The sequence below is a fragment of the Notothenia rossii genome, assembly GCF_949606895.1.
Source record: "Notothenia rossii genome assembly, chromosome: 4".
Classification (NCBI taxonomy): Eukaryota; Metazoa; Chordata; class Actinopteri; order Perciformes; family Nototheniidae; genus Notothenia; species Notothenia rossii.
Genome location: NC_136902.1, coordinates 86,537,443 through 86,558,637, shown reverse-complemented (window position 1 = coordinate 86,558,637; position 21,195 = coordinate 86,537,443). Strand labels below are relative to the sequence as shown.

Genomic DNA, 21,195 nt, shown 5'->3' with positions numbered 1-21,195 from the left:
GTTTCAGGCCTGTGGCATCGCCTACATGTAATACACACACACACACACACACACACACACACACACACACACACACACACACACATAAGGTAACAGATCATATCGCTAAGCAAGGCAAGGATATACGGTGACCGAGGAAAAGAGAGACCTGCATGTTGACTCTGTTGATCCAGTCGGCATTATCTTAACGTACATTTATTTTAAATCTGTCTATTAAAGTAACATTCTGTCCTGGAGAATGAATCATGTAGTAGATCAGGGGTCGGCAACCTTTTTGATATGAAGTGCCATTTTAAAAAAAAATTATTATCAGCGTGCCAACGATCGAGAATTATCAACGGGGGGGGGGGAGCCTCGCTGGAAGCAGTGTGTGGACCTGATGCCGAATTTAACAAACAGATTTAAATAATTGGTTTAAACGGCATAATAATAAGGAAGATCGTCCGTTCTGTGATTCTCCAGAGCACACATGTTATGATATTAGGGTCATGCAGAGTGAGATGAGATCGCTGTCCCTTTAAGAGAGAGAGAGAGGGGTGTGGCTTGTGCATGTGTGTTTGTGGATGGTAGAGCGACAGTGAGGGAACGTGTGTATGTTTCTGGAAGTGAAACGAAGAAGCAGAAAAACAGAGGTCTGTGATGTATTTTGTGAAACAGAAGAACAGCTAAATAAATGCAACGGCCTCCCAAGAAGAGCTCGCCTCTCTCCAGTCATTTAAGCTAAAGTGGGTCATTGAACCTGAAGCTTGTTGATTCTGCCCTCCTCGATACGGTCTGGGAGCCGACAGGAAATTTCAACACACAGATGGCCAGTCCGCCCCTTTGTAGCATATTATTTCGAAGAGAGATGAGCAGATCGCCACTGGGCTTTCAGCTAAATACACAGCCACGCAAAAACTGCGGCATTTGTAAGGCTCATTATGGGTAGGCCTAATGCAATTAGTGAAGTGCTTTCCTTTTCCGTGGTAAAACGATCAGCACTGCACCACGGAGGAAAGCGGCAGAAAGTCGCCTGGAGTAAAGAGAGCGGGGCTGCTTTGCGTGCATGGCTTCCTTCTGCAGGTAACGTGGAGACGCGCACTGGCGGCGGTCTCGTTCAGGATCCGAAAATACAATTTAAATACTTTGCATACTTATTCCACTTATTCCTAGTGTGCCACTGGTTACGGTGCCGCGTGCCAGGGGCTCCCGACCCCTGTAGTAGATCATGAGACAAAATCGTATGAGTGTTTTAGTCTGCTAACATTTCTTAAGTCGAGGAAAGCCCACATTCAGATCTCAATTTTAACAGCCATATCATTGGTGGTGGTCAATATATCTCATATGTATCACCTTTAAAATATAGGATACATATCTGGAGAAAAAAAAGTAAACTGCGCATTATATCTTAATTGGGTTGGACTACAGTAAAATTCTCTACTAGAAAGCACTCATCCTCAGCCCCATGTTGAACAGCTGAACACATTACACACTTTTCTGACCTACTTTCCTCATATAAACCCTCCAGGAATATTCTTCTCTTAAACAGGTTTGCTTACTGTCCCCAGGGTACAAACGAGACAATGTGAAGTGTTTTGAATTGTATTTATTATGTTGGCCATTGTTTGAACAGAACTCCAGTTTGTACTTTTAACAGATGGTTTAGATAGGCATTTTGTTATAATTGAATAGGGTGGATTTCATTATTATTATTATCATCGTGAGCTATGGAAACCCGGGTGTTGATAGCATCGTGAGCTATGGAGCCATATAGTATCTGCCCAGTAGTTTTGAGGCTTCAGGCCTATATGCTTAAATCTGGGGAATAAGTACAACTGCACAACGAATACATGTATTGCTGTCTGAATGAAACTGGCACAGTAATATATAGTAAGTGGTTAGGAAAATAAAACGGGATTAATGCATCCCTAACAAATGTTCCCCGTCATCATATGAGTGTTTTTAGTTTGTGATAAACACGAAAAAAAAACACAAAAAGATGCTTTGATGTGACATCCTTATCTTCAGTCGACGTTTTAGGAACGTTAATTATCTATGAGATGGCTTCCATACGAGATGAAACAAGACCACATGAAGGGGAATCCTTTAACTGCTAAACAGCAAAAGCAGACTGTATGACTCCTGCTAAAATAATAACTCTGTCTTTGAATAGCTTGCAAAAGCAATATGTGTGATGAAACACAAGTGTACTGTCAGAGGAAATCGTTCGCACAGTCCCCTGCAGTACCAGAGGTTTTCATTTACCTCTTTGAAAAATCGAATAGCTTTTACAACTCTTCAGTGTGTCTTAGTGCTGCAATATCTTAGACACAATGATGAGAAACGACAGCCCGTGGGTGGAGGAAGATATGATACAAATTACTTTCAGCAGCTGATAGCTAAGGCTTGTGTCTTCATTCTTTGCTACTAATACATCTGAATAACCCTTCAGAAAATAGACCAGGCGGGGTTGTGAGGGTAACCTTAAGATTTATTGTTTGAATCCTGATTACGTAATTCTGTTACATGTAATCCTTCCCAAAGCCTGCATACAACTACCATATAGTGTATTAAGTCATTCTTGATCTGCTGAAGCATTAATGCGTCAATAATACTCTAAAATGTATTGTTTTGCACCTCTGTGCTTTTAATTAAATAAAACTGGACTTGAGTAATGATTAGCATTGTTTCCCACTATCCCTTCGTTTCCGCAGTCAGTTTAGACTTGCCACAGCCACCAGGAGGCTGAAGTCTTCCATACAGATGTCATTCACAGAAAAATGTATATTGAAGTAAAGTAAGGAAGTATTTTGGTGTATCACTCCGTTTTTTATTCATCATTGTATGGAAGTTTACTGATGCATACATTTAGAAAACTTTATTTGAAGATCTAAGTTACAAAAAATAATGGAATAAATACAATTAAAATAAAAACAAGTTAGTATGATAAGAATTAGAGGACCAAATTGAAAAATGGTAGAAGCTGAAGAACAAGATTGTAATAAGTCCATGTAAATGTGACTGATACCCAGATTACAATTAAACCAAAAAAACTACTTTTAACAAATATAATTGACTTTACTTTTTTTGGTTCTTACAAGAAGTGTTATCTCTCTTGTCAAGTAATTGAGCTTTCACAGGTCATTAACGAATTGAATATTCATTTGTTGTCCTATATTGTTATACAACTGAACACTGTTGCCAGGCAACCAGCAGCCGTCTCACCTGCCGCTCTGGTGTCAGTCTGTGGAGCGAGCGGCAGCAGACAGGACGGACAGTCTTTCTCTCTCTGTGAACACTGACCGCGGCTCCATGGGAAACAGCTGCTGCTCTGACGAGCCACAGCGAGCCGCTCTCCATGCGTTAGAGAAGCCCGGGAGAATTCACCTCCAGAAGATTGGGACATGTCAGAAAGGTAAGACTCCAGGTATATCATGTTCACTGATAGTGTGGGGCGTTTGCCAGTTTAATTACTTTACATCAGGTTGAAGGGACCAGAGATAGGAGGAAGAAAATCAATTAATAAATGACTCGATGAATACGTTAATATGTTCTTAAGTGCAGGCATTATGTAATCAATATAAAGTGACATATATTGTTAGTTTTATTTAGATGTAATTTATTACCATGTATTCGCCTTTTTGTTTACTTTCGTATTTCTTTCATTTTCCTTTTATTTAATTATTTCTTTATGTATTTATTGATGTATTTCTGTTTGTGTATTTATTTATTTATTTATCATATGAGGCATTCAATTATTTATTTTTTCAGTCCTATATTTATTCAATCCTTTTTAAAAGAAAACATTTTAGAAAAATATTTACCATACATTTTGACTAAATGTATTTTCATATATTACCTTTTTAATACATTTACCGGCAGAGAGTTCATTTATTGAGTCGTTTATCTTTGGCTATTTAATTAAGTTACGAAAGATGTGTTATTTTTACTTCAAAATGACACCCCTTCAAAAGGTCACTTTATAGATATACATACATAGTAAATTCTAGGTCTAATAGCCCTTCATTTATTTTTAAAATGACATACTTATTAAACGTAGGCCTAGTCACTTAGCATTGCAAATAATACATTACCAAGAGAGGTCAAATACATTTCATTACTCTACAAGCAGCACCAATTAAAGAGGCACCCTGGTCCGGCCATCCCCTACATACAGGTGCTATTATGGGTTTACAGCACCTGCTCAGGTGTCTGCCGCTGTCGTGGCAACGTGTCCTAATCTGCATTGTCAGGCCCAGTTCTCCGTAACTCTACCCACTCGGCCGGTGGTCAGGGTTTCAGCGCACAGCAGGGCTTACATTACGACAAAGACAGATGCCAAAAGATGTGAAAATGTCCCGAGTGACCCCGTCTTTGTGTTTGTGTCTCAGTTCTTCAGGTGTGAACACGCTCACTGGCAGTTTTCCCAAATCCCACTCCTCCCAGTGCTCCGACTTCCGGGTTACACGAACACCTCTCTCTGTGGACCAGAGTCCCGATTCTGGACTTGTAGCTACCCCTGTAAGAGGCACACACACACACACACACACACACACACACACACACACACACACACACACACACACACACACACACATACACACACACACACACACACACACACACACACACACACACACACACACGCACGCACACACACACGGGCCAAAGCAAAACACTTCACAGGCACTTTTAAAATGACTGATTAGTTGTCTGTAAAGCGGCAGAGGTCCCCATGTTGTGATTGGGTAAACAGAAGTACATCCCCAAACAGAGATAATTACCTAAACACACACACACACACACACACACACACACACACACACACACACACACACACACACACACACACATACACACACACACACACACACACACACACACACACACACGCACACGCACACGCACACGCACACACACACAAACACACACACACACAGACACACACACACACACACACACACACACACACGCACACACACACATGCATACATACGCATTAAGCCAGTTTTCCATTGCGGCTCTCCTAAAGGCTTTTTTTCTACACGTTCTTTAGCTTTGCTTCTTCCATCTTTTTACACCTCCCTCTTCCACCTCCTTTTCTCATCTCCTAATCTTTCCATTCCAGCCTTCCTCCCTCTCCTCTTCCTCCCTCTCCTCTTCATCCCTCTCCTCTTCGTCCCTCTCTGAACTGATCCTAATATTCTCTGTCTGTTCCAAGCTCTCTCCATTTTACCCCTCAGGGCACTGGCCTCTCGCCTAGATTTATTTGTTACCCTCTTGACTATTTTAATGAAGAGAGATGAAAGCTGGCATCTACCTAACCCTCCCATGTGGAGCTGAATATACTCTAGGTGCTTTTTTAAACGTTTTTGTTACATTTAACAGCATGTTAATGTTTTAATGTAATTTAAGTTTAGAAGTCTCATTTAGACACTTGTCAACCGCCCTTTTTATGAGACATACAAGCTTCAGCCATTTACCAGAGTATTTACTGACGTTTTTTATGTCGCAGAGCAAAGCGTTAAACATTTTTCAGCTTTTGTTAACCACAGACTTTATTTAAGGCTTATAGAAAAGTTCAAAAAACTGTCAACTAATTATGGTCCATAGTTACTATGTTATGATTTTGTTTATTAAATATCCTAAAACTATCTTGCTTCAGTATGGACTTTCTCTTCAAAAACGCGTCACAGTTTATAGCCATGTTTAGCATCTCGGCGAGTCAAACGTAACTGGGGATTGAGCCGCCACAGTTGGGATATTTGTATTGCTTGTGTACATAATGTGCGGCAGTCCCCATTCCTTGATACTTGTTGTCATTTTTCTTGTTTCCAAATGTGAGCTGAATGTCACAATTCCCCTGAGTTGATTGGAGGTTATTCAGATCACCTGTTGCACAGGGTGTTTGGACTGGCTGTTAATTAAGAAGTGAGAGCAGCTTGGGGCATTTCCCCTCTCGACCAATCAGGGTGTGACAACGCCTTTTCTAGAGGGTTCAAAAGAGGCAGAGAACTGCTGATCTTTTTCTTCCTCCATTATATGCAAGCTTCTTGTCAGCAGATATTGTCAGAAAGATACTCTGGACTTTAGCCCCCCTGAGACTTTCTTGCTGTTTTAACTTTTCTAGTTGAGATTGATTCTGAAACCTATATATATGAAAAAGAAACCGCTCAAGTGAACACATGCATCGGTTATTTGTGAAGGATGTATCCTTGACTCACAGTAAAATAGTGCCTGCACGCTCCATTTTGTAAATATTTAAATTCATGAATTCTTCCTGCATAATTCGTCTGTTTGACTTCAAATTTGGTCAGGACGATCACAAGACCTTGAGCATGAACATTAATCAAAATCGTGAATTTTTTAATGAAAAGACTTTGCTGTGGCTAGGCTGCCATTTTGGCCATTATACAAAATGTTTAAAAAATTGTATAACGCCATCAGCCTTTGGTCTATTGTCACCAATTACATGTGGTTGATGTTGTTCCAGCCATGAAAACATCTAGAGGCCGATGATAGGTTTACCCCCCCCCCCTACACTGTTACAACACCCCTTTCATAAGTCATGAACTGTTTGTCATAGACCCTTTTGTGTGGTATCGTAGCACCATGCGAGTTTCTATTTCATTTTCGATGGTTTGTTTCTCCCCTACTCTTTAGCTCTGACCACTCAAATCACTCATGCCAAGTGGAAGGTTTGGTTTCTCTCTGATGAGCTTAAGGTCACCTGCCTGTAACCCCGACTCACGTAGAAGTGCGAGGGGGGGCTGTTCAACTTTAAATGTTTTTACATTTGTATTTAATTGGGCGTTGGTTCTGAGGCTCCCTCAAGCTATAATCTGGGGCATCGCACCAAAAAGGCTTCAATGTTTGCTTGTCATCAGGTGCAATGATAACAAATTAAGGTGGTCTCATTATCAGTTGACAGTTTTTGCCTTGCACCTGAACACTTTACCATATTATCTCGTCTGAAAGAATTCCAATCAACAAATTAACTACAAATCCTGAATCCACATGTTCTGCTCATCAAGCTCATCATGATATTAGTATTTTATACTTATGCTAGTCAAAAATGAGCTGGTGACCTGGGGCTGTTTGCGGATCACTCCTGTGTCTAGAGGAACAGAGGAAGGTTTAAAGTTACAGACACAGTAAGGTCGAATGAGATGAGTGTATAGGGGGTTGAAAAGGTCATGTCGGGATAAGAGTTCCTGCATCCCACTGAAGTAAAACTTCACCATTTAAACAATTAAATGTTTTAGGACAAGCAAAGAGTAGATTCACTTGCTCAATTAATTTAATTAAGATCTCACTTGGATTTGCTATTTGATCGTACAGTGTGATGTGATACCTGAAATACTGCATTGGTAGAAAGATCTGTACTGGTGTGTACAGATATGAAAGATAAGGGGTGTAAGAAGTCGGAGGCTGCCATCATCAGATGATAAAACATTATTACTTCTTGTTAAGCATCAGCAAACCTGAAGGAGTTTGAGTAAAATCTTCACCTCGTTAACACGTAAAGCAGTATTGGTTAATGGTCTAAGAAATAACCCATTGATTTAAGCTTCACGCCAACTGCGCGCCGAGGGAAGAGAGTTTAAGCCGGCCCTAATGGAAGCTGCGGTAGATTAAGCTTTAGTGTGTGTCCTCTACTCGCAATCACTGGTGTCTTCGGCATTACACTGAACGGTACAGAGGGCTTTGTTTATGCTGAGTTGTGCATCATATTATACAGCCTTTAATAGTTGAACTCATTGCATTCATTAACTTTAAAAAGACATATTATACAACGGTTCATATTAGTATGTTGTTCCTCTACTTGGACATGTTTCCATGCTTTAATGTTCAAAAAGCTCTTTATTTTTCTCATACTGCCTGTGCTGCAGCACCTCTTTTCACCCTCTGTCTGAAACCAGAGCCCAGTCTGCTCTGATTGGTTAGCTGGCTGACTCTGTTGTGGCTGGTCAACCTCTTAGAGATGTTCTCATTAGCACGTACAATGTGTTGGAGCGCTAGCCAATAGAAATGTGTGTTACATGGTGATGTCACTATGTTCCGGAAGTAAATAAAGGAGTCCAATGGAGGCGTTTCAGGCAGGGGGGGGGAGTGTGGGAGAGAAACTCCCTATGGAGAGAACACAGGGATTTTAGCTTTTGCAGACCATTTACATGCACTAAAACCTATCCAACACTACAGGAAAAGGAACACCCCATAAAGCATAATGGGGCCCCTTTTTAAAGAGTTGAGTGACAGTTAGGAACCATAGCCGCGTTCACACCGCAGTATTTTTCCCACTTTGGTTCCGATATCGTTCCGAAATGTCGCGTTCACACCAAAAAGAGCCGGAACTAAAATTAGTTAATGAGAACCTTTTTTAACCCCTTTGGTGAGAGAGCAGGTACTTAGGAAAAAGCTTCCTATGTCTGATTGGCTGGGCGGAATGCAAACCACGCCCCGTAAAACTCCCAAAAAGTTTTTTGAAGCCACCATTTTATTATCCTCGCATTAGCATTTTTAGCATTAGCATTAGCCCAGCACACAAACGCAGAGAGACTAATTTATGGCAGCACAAAAGAAAATATGGGAGCGGTGGAGATGAGGAGGTGTCGGCGTTCTGGCGATTTACTCGGAAGGCTTCAGTAGAAGCTGCTGGGAGTCCCAGCAGCTTCTACTGAAGCCAGTCCCCCAACTCCGGGGACTTCCGGCCGGGGACTTCGGGTGGCAGTACACGCCGTGAAGTTGTTTGCGGCCTGCCAGTAAACCCAAAGCAGAAGAAGAAGAAGTGACGTCAGTGGCTTCATTTGCCTAATCCTCCCCCAGGGATTTCATCCGGTGTGAATGCGATCTGAACTTAGTTCATGAGAACTAAAGAGTTTTCATGAACTAAGTTCTGATGAACCTTTGTGGGAAAAGTACTGCGGTGTGAATGCGTCTCTTGGTTACACTTTTCTATACCACACATCTCCACCTGTGACCTGCTATCACCATACATACAAAAAATGTCACGTATCATTATTTATCTTATTTGAAAGAGCACATACGATACCGTTCTGTATTTGCCTGGGTACGTTTTGCTTCCTTATTTATAACGGGAAATGACTATTATTTGAAAACTGAACACCCTGTTGCCACTCATTTGCCCTGTGAGTGACCACAAAGCTCACCCTGCTCTCTTCTTCTTTTTCAGCTTCCCTCGAGTCGTTTCCGCTTCTTGTCTTGGCATCGCCTGGAGCAGTGTGATGTAACGGGCGACCAGCTGACCTGCCCCAGGGTCAGAGAAGGTCTGGGTCACTCTGAGAAAACCCCTACCTTTGCACTTTGATCGTAGAGAATATCCACTAGAAGTTTGCTCTTTTTGCTGCAGTCACTTTGGATTCAAAGAGACAGAATAATAATGTAATAAAATAACAATAAGAGATTACAGTTTTCTAACTCACGCAGTTCTGCAATATGGTTTCTAAGTTTGAGAGAATGAACTTGTACAATTATATTTAGTTTGTGCAAGTGTAAAAAAAAACAGGAACTATTCAGCCATTCATTGGAAGCCACAGACCTTTAAACTACATTCAGAATAAACATGTAAACATTGTTGACATTACTTGTTTAATTGACTACTGTGTCATCATTAAAGGGCCATCAGATGAGGAGCTGTTCCAAAGAGAGGGGGATGACCTCTGTTTGGAGAGAGGGGGGAGAAGGAGGAGGGAGGAGGAAGGACAACGATGGGAGGATAGACTGCAAGAGAACTGGGAGAACTGTCTGGTAAGTCAGGAAGCTGTGTGTGTGTGTGTGTGTGTGCGTGCGTGCGTGCGTGCGTGCGTGCGTGCGTGCGTGCGTGCGTGCGTGCGTGCCACAAAGATGGATAGGAAGTTATGTTTTACCAAGGGTTAAGACAATCCATGGGAAAAACAAAACGAATGTTATCAAGTTACATTTTAACTATCTAGTAGCCCATTGGCTATCATTCTCCTCTTGGTGCAGGTAACAATGCTTCTTTGTTCAGATGTAGCGAACACATGTCCAGTCCTAGACTTCCTTTTCATTTCGCTGGTCAGTAGTTTAATGGCCGATTAGCAACTTGAGATCCAATGTTGGATATGTGATGAGAGACAACGTCTACAACCGGATTGTTTTACAAGAAGACCGTTTACTAGATGAGCAGAAACAGATACCAGGAAGCATCTGATACCAAATATCATATGTTTGCGGAACCTGTTGAAAGACATTACAATCTGTTAATCAGGAATATAGAATGAGTGAAAATGTGGCGTTATATACTATTGGAGGTAAAACGTAATATATAATTAAAATCATGACAGAGGCAGATGAAAACGTTCTCTACCTGTCTCTCCCCTCAGGAGTTAAATCTGTCCTACCAGGGCTTGGGTGACCCGTTCCAAAAAGAGAATTTCCTCCGGATCCTCCGCCGGTTGATCCGTGTGGAGAACCTACAACTGGTTGACAACTCCCTCACCAACCTGAGTTCTGTACGTCTGCCAAGGTAGAAACTACACTACCCAAAGTGCACCAGTTTAGCTCTTCTCAATATAACTGCTGTAATCTGATCGGAAAGCTGTTTATTTTGGACAAGGACACTTACATGTATCTGTAACATTTAGTCTCCATGTCCTTCTGTCTTTGCCACTTTACATAACTAAGTTGTCATTTTTTTATTTGTGCAGTTCCCCATTTCCCTTAAATGTAGTGATTGGAAAACTCTTTCAATATATACACTATGGCTGACTTTCAGATTAATAATTTAATATTTCTTCATGTGGTGTTTCTGATATTTTGCCAATTAAGTAAGGCAAGGCAAGTTTATTTATATAGAACTTTTCTACACAAGGCAATTCAAAGTGTTTTACACAAATGAAAGACATTAAAGGTAGGTAGGTAAGACTTCCTGTCTTTTAGGACTTTTAGGACAGTTAAAGGTGGGGTATGTAATTTTGGAGAAACCAGCTCGAGTGCGCTAGAATTTGAAAATACACAGCCAGAAAAAATGTGCCCCTTCCTTCAAACTTCCTTAGAGAGCCCCTCCTCCAACACACATGAACGCGCACATGACCAATGATGCACGAGATAAGTTTGTGAACGAGAGGGAAGTGAATTACCTACCCCATCTTTTAAGAGCATAAAACACATTAGAAACATTAAAAAGCAAAGATAATAAAACATTAATAGTTACAGTGCAGTTTAAGATATGAATAGTTCAATTAAAAGCAGCGGCTAAAAGAAAAGTCTTCAGTCTGGAGAGTGAGAGTTGCAGCGGACCTGCAGGTTTCTGAGAGTTGTTCCAAATATTTGGCAATATCCCGAACCACATTCTCCCATTCCTCTACCTAGTGTTCCCGTGAAATGATAGTTATTTTGACACTTTTCTAACGTTTTTATATTCCTTTCATCCTTCTCCTTCATCCATTTAGCAGACAACACATTTCCCTGTTTTACTGTTACCCGAACCCACCTTTGACCTTTAAACCACTTTTACCTGCCTGTCTGTTCATAAAGCAATGTAATACCATAACCGCATTGTGCTTCCTCCTTGCAGGTGCAGAATGCTCAACCTGCAGCGTAACCACCTGCTGTGTCTGCGTCAGCTGCCAAAGCTCCCCGCCGTGGAGCACCTCTCTCTGTCTGAGAACGCCATCAGCTCCCTGGGGGGTCTGGGGGCTCTGGGGGTCAGCCCGCTGCGCTCCCTCAACCTGAGCCGCAACCCCGTGACCTTCACTCAGGACTACCGTGCACGGTGAGCGGACAAATATGAAGAAGGTGGATCAAAACGAGGGGGCAGGGGCAGTAAAGTTAGAGATGGTGTAAAAGGTTGTTAAAGAGAAGGCTTTGTCTTCAAAGACCTTCGAAGAGATTCATCGATGCAATCCGGATAGCAAGCGATACAAATATGTGGTTACGAGGAAACATTGGGAGAGGTTTCTTGGAAATGATGGCCTTTTATCTGGTGTTATAGCAGAGAGTAAGAAGATTTTAATTTCTTAGACAATAGCTGATTGTAGCTGAAAAATGTTGTAATTTAAAGGGGCTGTGATGGTCATATTTGGTTTCATGTTGACTGTGACATGTCTCCATGCTTTAATGTTCAAAAATCTCTTTATTTTTCTCACACTGCCTGTGCTGCAGCACCTCTTTTCACCCTCCGTCTGAAACCAGAGCCTAGTCTGCTCCGATTGGTTAGCTGGCGAGCTCTGTTGTGATTTGTCAACCACTTAGAGATGTCCCGCCCCTTAGCCTATCACGTGTTGTAACTCTAGCCAATAGAAGCGGGAGTTTTAAATAGTGATGTCACCATGGTCCGGATCTTCATTCTGCTTCTTGTCTCTTTGCAGTGTTTTCCTCTGTTTGCCAAAGCTTGAGATCCTCGATGGGATCCCAAAGCTGCCAGAAGACTCTCTGCCCACCAGACTACAGTTCCCAGAAACCACCAGGATGTGCAACATTTTATGACCCTGGCAGCAATGAACAGGCTTCAGAAGAACTCTTCAACACACACATTGTGTCTCTACAGTTGCCATGCAAAACCCTTTTATATGCAGTACCAATGATACATAGTATTATTTATCTTTGGTCATGATATTTGTAAACATCCTATCCACATATTTTGATAATAAAAACAACATGTCATGAAGTCTTGCAGCTGTTTCGCTCTATTTCTGCTCTGTTTTTAACTGAATGTGGTGCAGCAGAACAAAGATTGAATGGTTGTGACGAACTTTGGCTCTGATGGAGGGGAAGTGGAGGAAGGATGATCAGATCGCTGCGTGACTCATCTCCACTCATTCTCATCTCTCAGGACTTTGCTGAGCCAACACTCGTTCTGCTGCAGACTGCACCAAACACATCGAGAGCTTTCTTTATTTTTCTTCGAGATTGTCTTGTACACTATCGTATGGATTCTAAGATATTTTCCTTGTTGTCAACAACATAATGCCTTCATTGCAAAAAACTAAATACAGAGGTGTGCTTGTTATTTTCCTGTCAATTCTTTACATGACACGGAATAAGACAAAAAATGATAGAAAAATCACGTTAAAATAATAATTAAATCAAAAATGAAATAATCATAATTAATATTAATAATTCAAATGATAATATATATACTTACACATGAATAAATTACGAAAAATCATATGAAAAATAATATAAATTAATAAATAGCAAAAAATACAGAAGAAAATAAATAAAATAAAAATAATGTGAGAGATGAAAAAGTAACTCAAATAAGATTAGCGATTTCATGTAGATTAAAGTGTACCTGAGGAACCCAAAGTAATTATTATTCCTCCATGGATACCTTAGATTTTAATTGGTGTCTTCAGTGTAAATCCGTAAAACATGAAAAGAAAAACCGGTCATCCACTTTAGAGCCTTATCAAACATTTAGTGTCCAGACCCCCCCGAGGATAATGGCCTCTGAGTGACTGGGCAATCACCCAGCCGGTCACACACACAAAACATCCCGATTAATCCTCGGCTGCTTGCAGAGCACTCACACTGGCAGGACTTACAGTAAATCCCCCTCTGAAAAGTGCTTTGGATTAAAGAAAAAATCCATACTTTCATACATAACTATTGTCGCTACACCTGATTTACTTTGCAGCAGTCCATGAACTGGAGCACTAGGTTTCTTTTCCCTTGCAGTGATGCAGAGAAATGTAAGCAGCCGGTATCAGAGACAGTTTCACGCCTCATTGGGACTCATTTAAGTGTGTGTGTGTGTGTGTGTGTGTGTGTGTGTGTGTGTGTGTGTGTGTGTGTGTGTGTGTGTGTGTGTGTGTGTGTGTGTGTGTGTGTGTGTGTGTGTGTGTGTGTACGTGCGTGCGTGCGTGCGTGCGTGCGTGTGTGTGTGTGTGCGTGTGCGTGTGTGCGTGCGTGTGTGTGTGTGCCTGGAGATAGAGGGAAGTCTGCAGCTGAGGAATGAGAGATCATTTCTGCTGCGGAGAGACAATATAATGAGCTCACAACACACAGGACAGGATTTTTTTTTTTAATGAAGGAGTCACAATGTTTTGATTATCTTTAGGGCCAATTTCTAACAGTAATGTAATAAATACTCAGATATTTTACCTTAACGAGGCCCTATTATGCTTTCAGTTTTTTCCCTTTCCTGTAATGTGTAATATAGGTGTTTGTGCATGTCAATGGTCTGCAAAGGATAAAATCCCAAAGTTCCACTCCAAAACATTGTACGTGATAAGGGACAGGACATCTCTTAGCGGTTGACCAATCACAACAGAGCCGACCAGCTAACCAATCAGAGCAGACTGGGCTCTGGTTTCAGACAGAGGGTGAAAAGAGGTGCTGCAGCACAGGCAGTATGAGAAAAGTAAAGACCTTTCTGAACATTAAAGCATGGAGACATGTCACAGTGGAGAAACAACATACAAATTGAAGTACAAGTACCTTAAATGTTCAATGTACTTTCCCCCACTGTCTCCACCACTGTGCCAGATAAATGAGAGAGAGTTGATCTTCCCAAAAATGATGGGTGAAAAATAAAAAAGCACTTCCTTAGCTCAGAGCTTTCCAGTAAATCCTGCGCTGGTGTTAAACAGGATATTTTAAAATATATTTTAAAATGTGTGGCAGTCGTGTGGGCATGCGTCTCAATATAGACTCTGGGCTTAACATGATTCATGCCTGGTAATTTACCCATGAAATGATGACTAAAAAGTGAGGAGCAGTTATCATCTCGCTGGCATTGCTTTTCACTTTTCAAAATGTGTGTGTGTGTGTGTGGGGTGAGGGTGTGTGTGGGGTGAGGGTGTGTGTGTGTGTGTGTGTGTGTGTGTGTGTGTGTGTGTGTGTGTGTGTGTGTGTGTGTGTGTGTGTGTGTGTGTGTGTGTGTGTGTGTGTGTGTGTGTGTGTGTGTGTGTGTGTGTGTGTGTGTGTGTGTGTGTGTGTGTGTGTGTGTGTGTGTGTGTGGGTGTGGCCTAGCATTACTATCGTATGGGGACCTACATCTGTTTACACTGTCATGTGTCTGGCTTCCCTTATGGGGACAAAATGGAGGTCCCCATAATAATTGGGAATCATTCATTTTAGGGTGAAGACTTGGTTAAGGTTAGGATAAGTCTCCAGGAAATGCATGTAAGTCAATGCAATGTCCCCTGAAGCAATGTATACATGGTACGTGTGTGTGTGTGTGTGTGTGTGTGTGTGTGTGTGTGTGTGTGTGTGTGTGTGTGTGTGTGTGTGTGTGTGTGTGTGTGTGTGTGTGTGTGTGTGTGTGTGTGTGTGTCTCTGCGGCCTTCAGTAATGACTTGAGACACCTGTTACTCCTGCAGCATTCCACATCCCTCTCGAGACATCAACAACAGCAGAGGGATGATGACAGGGGCAAAGAAGCAAAGAAAGAGAAAGGGGTAAATGGAGAAAGGAGAGAGGGGTGTTGACAGGACGTGAGTGTCAGGAACAGAGTCTGAGAGGAGGAGGGATGATTTCATTGAGACTGTGTGCCGGGGACAAATGTTGTTCATTAGAGGTAATTGTCTCTCCCAGCCGACCCACTATCATTTGATTTTTATTTCATCCTGATTTGTCGGTTCATTTCCCCTGTGAGCGAGTTCACACACAATCTGCTCACCTTGCAGTTCCCAACACTGAAGCACGGGAAAAGGAAGACAGTAAACCTACTTGTCAATAAACCTGACTGATTCAGATCACACAACAAAATCTCAATGACTTTTAAAATCATTTGACCTCTTTATTTCACACATTCAGGTGGCAGACATGGTTCAACACAATGAAATCACACTTTTTTGTATCAAATATAACTGGTTTAAAAATGTTCAGCATTTGTTTCCTTATACATTGTACAGCAGACTAAAAGAGTTGGCAGTAAATCAATTGCTTATCTCTCATCTCTCCTATCCTGTTGAAATGATTTTCCTATAGTGAAATGACTAAAAGATCTAGTTGAGGTTTCCAAGAATAAAAGGCACATGTCAGTGTGACTCTTTCAGCACATAAGAAATGTATTTTTGGCTGGCGTTTTGCAGAAATATCCAGTGAAAAAAACTCCTGTTATCTCGCTTCGTTGGTATCGTTGGTAAAAGCCATTCTACGGTGGCCGACAGGTGCAAACGCGCTACAACCGCCCAAAAAACGTACATTAGGGGAAACGCGATGCAGCTTCAGAAAAGATGCAAATAAAAAAAGGCAAATGTGTCAAACATGTGAAAACCAGGCGGAAAACTCTGGGGAACAGCCGGGACGCCAATACGGAAGTGCAACACACTGCAGTTCATACATGGGCCGCTAGGGACTGACTGCAGAAAGGAGCAATTTCCATAGATCCCCATGTTAAAATGCCCAACTTTACAGCAGAAAAAAACACGTTTCTACCCATGGATGCAATAAATATTATTATCGATATAGTTAGATTCCACCTTCATGATTATGAATCTGTGAGTGAATTGTTTTCTAACACGACCCTTTTATTTATATTAGCTCTTAAAGTTTTTGCATACATTAGTGCAGGGGTTCTCAAAGTTTTGATGAGTGAGGGCCAATTTAGGTACCCAATATTGGATTGAGGGCCGCCCAAGAAAAAACGGAACACAAAATTCCAAAACAAATCTTTTCTTTATTGCACACACACACACACACACACACACACACACACACACACACACACACACACACACACACACACACACACACACACACACACACACACACACACACACACACACACACACACACACACACACAGAGAGTATTGCGCTGGAGTTAGTGATATGCTGTGGATTTCCTATCTTATCAGCAGGGCCCTGTTTCAGAACCAATTCCAGCTACTCAAGCACCACAGGATAGTCTCTGCAAGACAAATACAGAGAGACAGAGAGGGGGGAGGGAGAGAAAGAGACTTTTAAAATAGAAGCTTACCAAAGACCACAATAACACAGTATTCATCATCATCATTGTTATTATTATTGTTGTTGTATTTGTAACACAAATCGGCTATTATTGCCTGTCATCAACATACCTTTTCCTACTTTGAATGGGATTTATGGTGCTGTCGTCTGTTGGCTACTATTCCTTTGATGTCCGGTTCCATCTCCGTTGTTGCTATACGAAGGACAGCATGTAGATGGGCATCCGTCAGCCTGGATCTCAGCTGGGATTTGTTGATGGCCATGGTGGAGAAGGTTTTCTCACAAATGTATGTGCTTCCGAACAGAGAGGCCATTCTGATGGCATGTTGGCGAAGTGCAGGGTACGTAGATGGGGAAAGTCCTTTGTAGAACTCGATGAGATTCTTGTCTCGATATGCTGCTCTGGCCTCAGAGCTCTCCTGCAGGTCGATGAGCTCGAACTGCATTTCTGCAGGCTCTTCTTCGGGTGCACATGTGAAGGGATCTTGGAATAGGTTGAATGACTTCTCGTGGTCACTGAAGTCCGAGAAGCGGTGGTGGAATTCCTCTTGGAGTTTTTCCATGAGGTTGTGGTTCTTGTCTGAACACAGGTGATGTAAAACGTCACATTCACCTGCGAGCACCTTGCAGGTGGGGAAATGGGTTAGATCCCCCTCTCTGAGCTGTCCCTGCACTAGTTGAAATTTTCGCTGGAAAGCTTTGACGCTTTCAAACAATGTGGAAATGAGCTTCCCATGGCCCTGCAGCTTCACATTGAGATCGCTGAGAAAAGTGTTCAGGTCAACAAGGAATGCTAGGTCACAAAGCCATTCAGTGTCACTTAACTGTGGCAGATCTTGTCCTTTTGATTGCATGAACTCAGCGATTTCTTTCCTCAAATTAAAAAAACGCTTCAGTGTGGCACCTCTGCTCAGCCACCTGACAGCAGTGAAGTATATGACGTCACCAAATTCAGCCTCTGATTGCACCAAAAAAGTTTTGAATTGACGGTGATTCAGACCTCTGGACTTTATGAAATTCACTGTCTTGACAACAATGTCCATGACATGTTTCATTTCAAGCGTATGAGCAGCAAGGGCTTCTTGGTGAATTATGCAGTGATATTTGATTAGGTTCTCACCTCCGTTATTGGCCACTTTGTCGCTGAGCAAAGAGACAGCGCCCGCCTTTCTCCCGACCATGGCTGGCGCTCCATCTGTTGTGACACCGAACATGGATGTCAGCTCCACATTGTATGCATCGAGACTACGACACACAGCATCACAAATGTCGATTCCCCTTGTTCTGTCTTTGATACTCTCCATGCTTAGCAGTTCCTCGCCTATTTCAAAGTCCTCCGTGACCGTTCGAATGAAAATCAGCAGTTGTGCAGTATCAGAAATGTCTGTACTCTCATCCAGTGCTATAGAAAAGGACCCCTTGCCTAGGCCTTCCACACGTAGTCCCAATTGCTCTTTGAGATCATTGGCCAGATCTTCGATTTGTCGTGTCACTGTGTCATTCGATAAACTTATGTCACGGAACTTTGACTTTTGTTCAGGGCATACAATGTCAGCCACTTTCAAAATGCAGTCTCGCACGAATTCTCCATCACTGAACGGCTTGCTCCGCCTGGCAATTTCGTGAGCTACCACATAGCTAGCCTGTGTTACAGCTTCACCGGATTTTGCAAGATTTGTGAAAACTGACTGCTGGGCAGTTAAACCTCTTTGAAGTTGTTCAAGTTTAGTTCTGCGCTCCTTGCCCATGAACTTGTCATACATTTTATGATTGGTATCATAATGGCGTTTTATGTTATACTCCTTGAGCATTGCATTCACCTGCTTGCAGATGAGGCATATCACTTTATCCGACCCCTGAGGTAAAACGAAGTAAGCATTGCTCCATTTCTCCTGGAACTTCCTTTTCTCCTCACTGACAAAACGTTTTTTACGCGACGGCCCTGGCTCCTCCATCTCGCTTACACAACGAAAACTTCCAACAAATTTTGTTTCCGATGTTCACGTGAACACTTTGCCGCCTTTGGGACGTGCATCCAATCAGGGAGTGAGTTTGGGGATGCTCGCGCTGGGGGTATTCAGTGGAAATAACAGTGTGCCTGAGTGTGGACGTTGGGAGAGACAGCTTGTTGTTTTATTATTGTATAACCGGACTTTTGTGTGCGTTCATATACTTAACCACACACGCAAACACACACACTCTTTCTCTGCCGTTACATAGCAGACACTACTTTATCTGTCAAGTTGTCTCCGATGCCACCACAACTTCCTGTCAAACACGTTATCTCGCCTTCAAAATAAAAGCATGCAAACGGAACTGGAAGTTAACCTAAATTAAATCCAAAATACACATAAAACTACAACGAAGGCAACAAAAACAATGCAACATCTCCTTCAGTCTCAGAGGACACAAAGTTGGGTTATCTACAGACAGTGACTAGCTAAAATCGCTAGCTAACTCCCGTTTCTGATAACTTACAACAGATTTTCCGCTTAACTGCAACTCGCGAGATTTGCGAGATTTGCGAGATTCAGGTTACCAAATAAGGAGTGAGAGTGACGCGTAGAGGAACCGGAAGCTGCGCTAGCCTCCGGTGGCTACCATAATGCTATCATTTAGTTTCTCAGATTTTTGCACAAAAATGGATTGATGGACCATCAATAAATAAGCCATGCCTGCTTCATGTATGGAAGAGGACCAGCGCCTCAAGAAAGCAATCATATCATCAGGTGTGGTCTCTAACATTTATAAATTATTATCTAGGGCTGCCCCGAATACCTATTCTCCTGTCCAACTGTCCTGGGAGCATACCTTGAATATCTCTCTGTCTGCTTTGCAATGGAACTCCATTTGGCAGTCAGCTATGTTCTCTTCTAAATGTGTAAGATTCAGGATCATACAGTTCAAAATTCTCAATAGAGCTTACATCACCCCTGTTACAAAATCCAAGACGGACAATAAACACAGAGATTTATGCTGGCATGAATGTGGCAAGCGAGGTACATTGTTGCACCTACTCTGGGAATGCCCAGCGGTAAAAAAAACTTTGGTCAGAAGTAATATCCTTATTGTCTGAATCTTTAAAAGTTAATTTCCCTACATGTCCCATTGCATGTCTACTGGGTCTCAAGCCAGATGGCAATCCTGCAAGGACTACCGATCGGCTCTGGACATTGGCCTGTTTAGCCACAAAAAGACTCATCCTATTAAACTGGAAGGAACGCAAACCAGCCTGCTTTACTAGGGACTCATGGCTGAGGGAGTATCTGGACCTACTGAACATGGAGCGTGCAGCTTCTCTGCTGGGGGATTTTGAGGGGAGACAGGAGGATTGCGGTTCACTGTCCGCAGCTCTCCTATCTAACCCTGTCAATATGGCATCTCCTGTGTAATGTATAATGTATTGTGTATGTAATGTCCTGTGTATGTCACAATCAGCTGTCTTAGGAAGTCATCCTTGCATCCCCCCCCCCTCCCCCATTACGTTTTGTTTAGTTGTTTGTTGTTACATGTTTTGATGTACGGTTTGTTATCTGGAGCAATGTCTGTTAAAAAAAAAAAAAAAAAAAAAAAAAAAATTTGTTACTGTAGGCCTAATTGGGGTTTAACAGGTTAACTATCGCGGGCCGCCAGAAACATTTCCGAGGGCCGCCATTGGCCCGCGGGCCGCACTTTGAGAACCCCTGCATTAGTGCGTGGTCACTTTGATGGACATGTACATGCCTCACTGTCATATAACAGCAACTTGTCCACTCTACTAGGCTACAACCATAGAGGCTACAACGTTAGTTAGTCATAGTACTGTGCTTGACCCTTTAGCTTTAGCCGTGTTCGTGGTGATTGTGCCTTTTAGGGAATATTGTTACAAATACCAGACAATTCAAATGTTGTGCTGTGCGCTTGAATGTACTAACAGAACTTCCAAGAAGTCTAAAATGATAATATTATGTTAATCCCGTTCGCAGGTGTTTGTGCGCTTGGTAGCTTAGCTTGTTACTTATTAGCCAGCTAAGGACGTAACCCTTTATACATACATATACATTTTAGTTTATGATTCAGCCTTCGGTAAGACTTTTATAGTCTATGGTTATGACGCCCATAATGCTAAACGGGAGCAAATGTTAATTGGGGACCCAATTATCCCAGTGGTGGCCGCCGGAGCTAACGGAGCCGCAGGGGGCTAGCTCCAGCCGGCGTCCCGGAGCTAGCCCACTGCGGCTCCATGTGGTCCGGGCGATGGAGTCCGTCGTTATAACTGGAGATCAAGGAATGCAGCGAAACGCAGACTTGGTTCGCCTGCTGTAGTATTAGCTAA

The 21,195-nt window shown here is 42.2% G+C and overlaps 2 protein-coding genes across 3 annotated transcripts; one reads left to right on the top strand and one right to left on the bottom strand.

The window, feature by feature from the left end:
- The first annotated feature begins 1,022 nt into the window (after window positions 1-1,022).
- LOC307036879 (uncharacterized protein) lies at window positions 1,023-12,574 on the top strand. 2 transcript variants are annotated; one of them, XM_079677487.1, is made up of 9 exons: window positions 1,023-1,062; window positions 2,694-2,776; window positions 3,185-3,394; window positions 4,371-4,500; window positions 9,173-9,266; window positions 9,617-9,747; window positions 10,344-10,486; window positions 11,537-11,734; window positions 12,330-12,574. In XM_079677487.1, the coding sequence occupies exons 3-9, from the start codon at window positions 3,384-3,386 to the stop codon at window positions 12,445-12,447; spliced, it is 825 nt and encodes a 274-aa protein (XP_079533613.1). In that variant the 5' UTR covers window positions 1,023-1,062; window positions 2,694-2,776; window positions 3,185-3,383; the 3' UTR covers window positions 12,448-12,574. The 2 variants fall into 2 exon arrangements, with proteins under 2 accessions (XP_079533613.1, XP_079533614.1); XM_079677488.1 differs by lacking the exons at window positions 1,023-1,062; window positions 2,694-2,776 and having other exon boundaries at window positions 2,954-3,394.
- A 3,107-nt stretch (window positions 12,575-15,681) lies between these two features.
- Window positions 15,682-20,445, bottom strand: LOC307036007 (general transcription factor II-I repeat domain-containing protein 2A-like). The gene is made up of 2 exons (XM_079675939.1): window positions 16,991-20,445; window positions 15,682-16,821 (listed from the first exon to the last, which is right to left on the bottom strand). The coding sequence occupies exon 1, from the start codon at window positions 18,833-18,835 to the stop codon at window positions 16,997-16,999; it is 1,839 nt and encodes a 612-aa protein (XP_079532065.1). The 5' UTR covers window positions 18,836-20,445; the 3' UTR covers window positions 15,682-16,821; window positions 16,991-16,996.
- Window positions 20,446-21,195: the final 750 nt, after the last annotated feature.

Coding starts and splice junctions, on each gene's coding strand:
- LOC307036879 (XM_079677487.1), top strand. Junction 4,501..9,172: donor CTGGACTTGTAGCTACCCCT/GTAAGAGGCACA, acceptor CTTCTTTTTCAG/CTTCCCTCGAGTCGTTTCCG. Junction 9,748..10,343: donor AGAACTGGGAGAACTGTCTG/GTAAGTCAGGAA, acceptor CTCTCCCCTCAG/GAGTTAAATCTGTCCTACCA.
- LOC307036007 (XM_079675939.1), bottom strand. CDS start 18,835: ATGGAGGAGCCAGGGCCGTCGCGTAAAAAACGTTTTGTCAGTGAGGAG.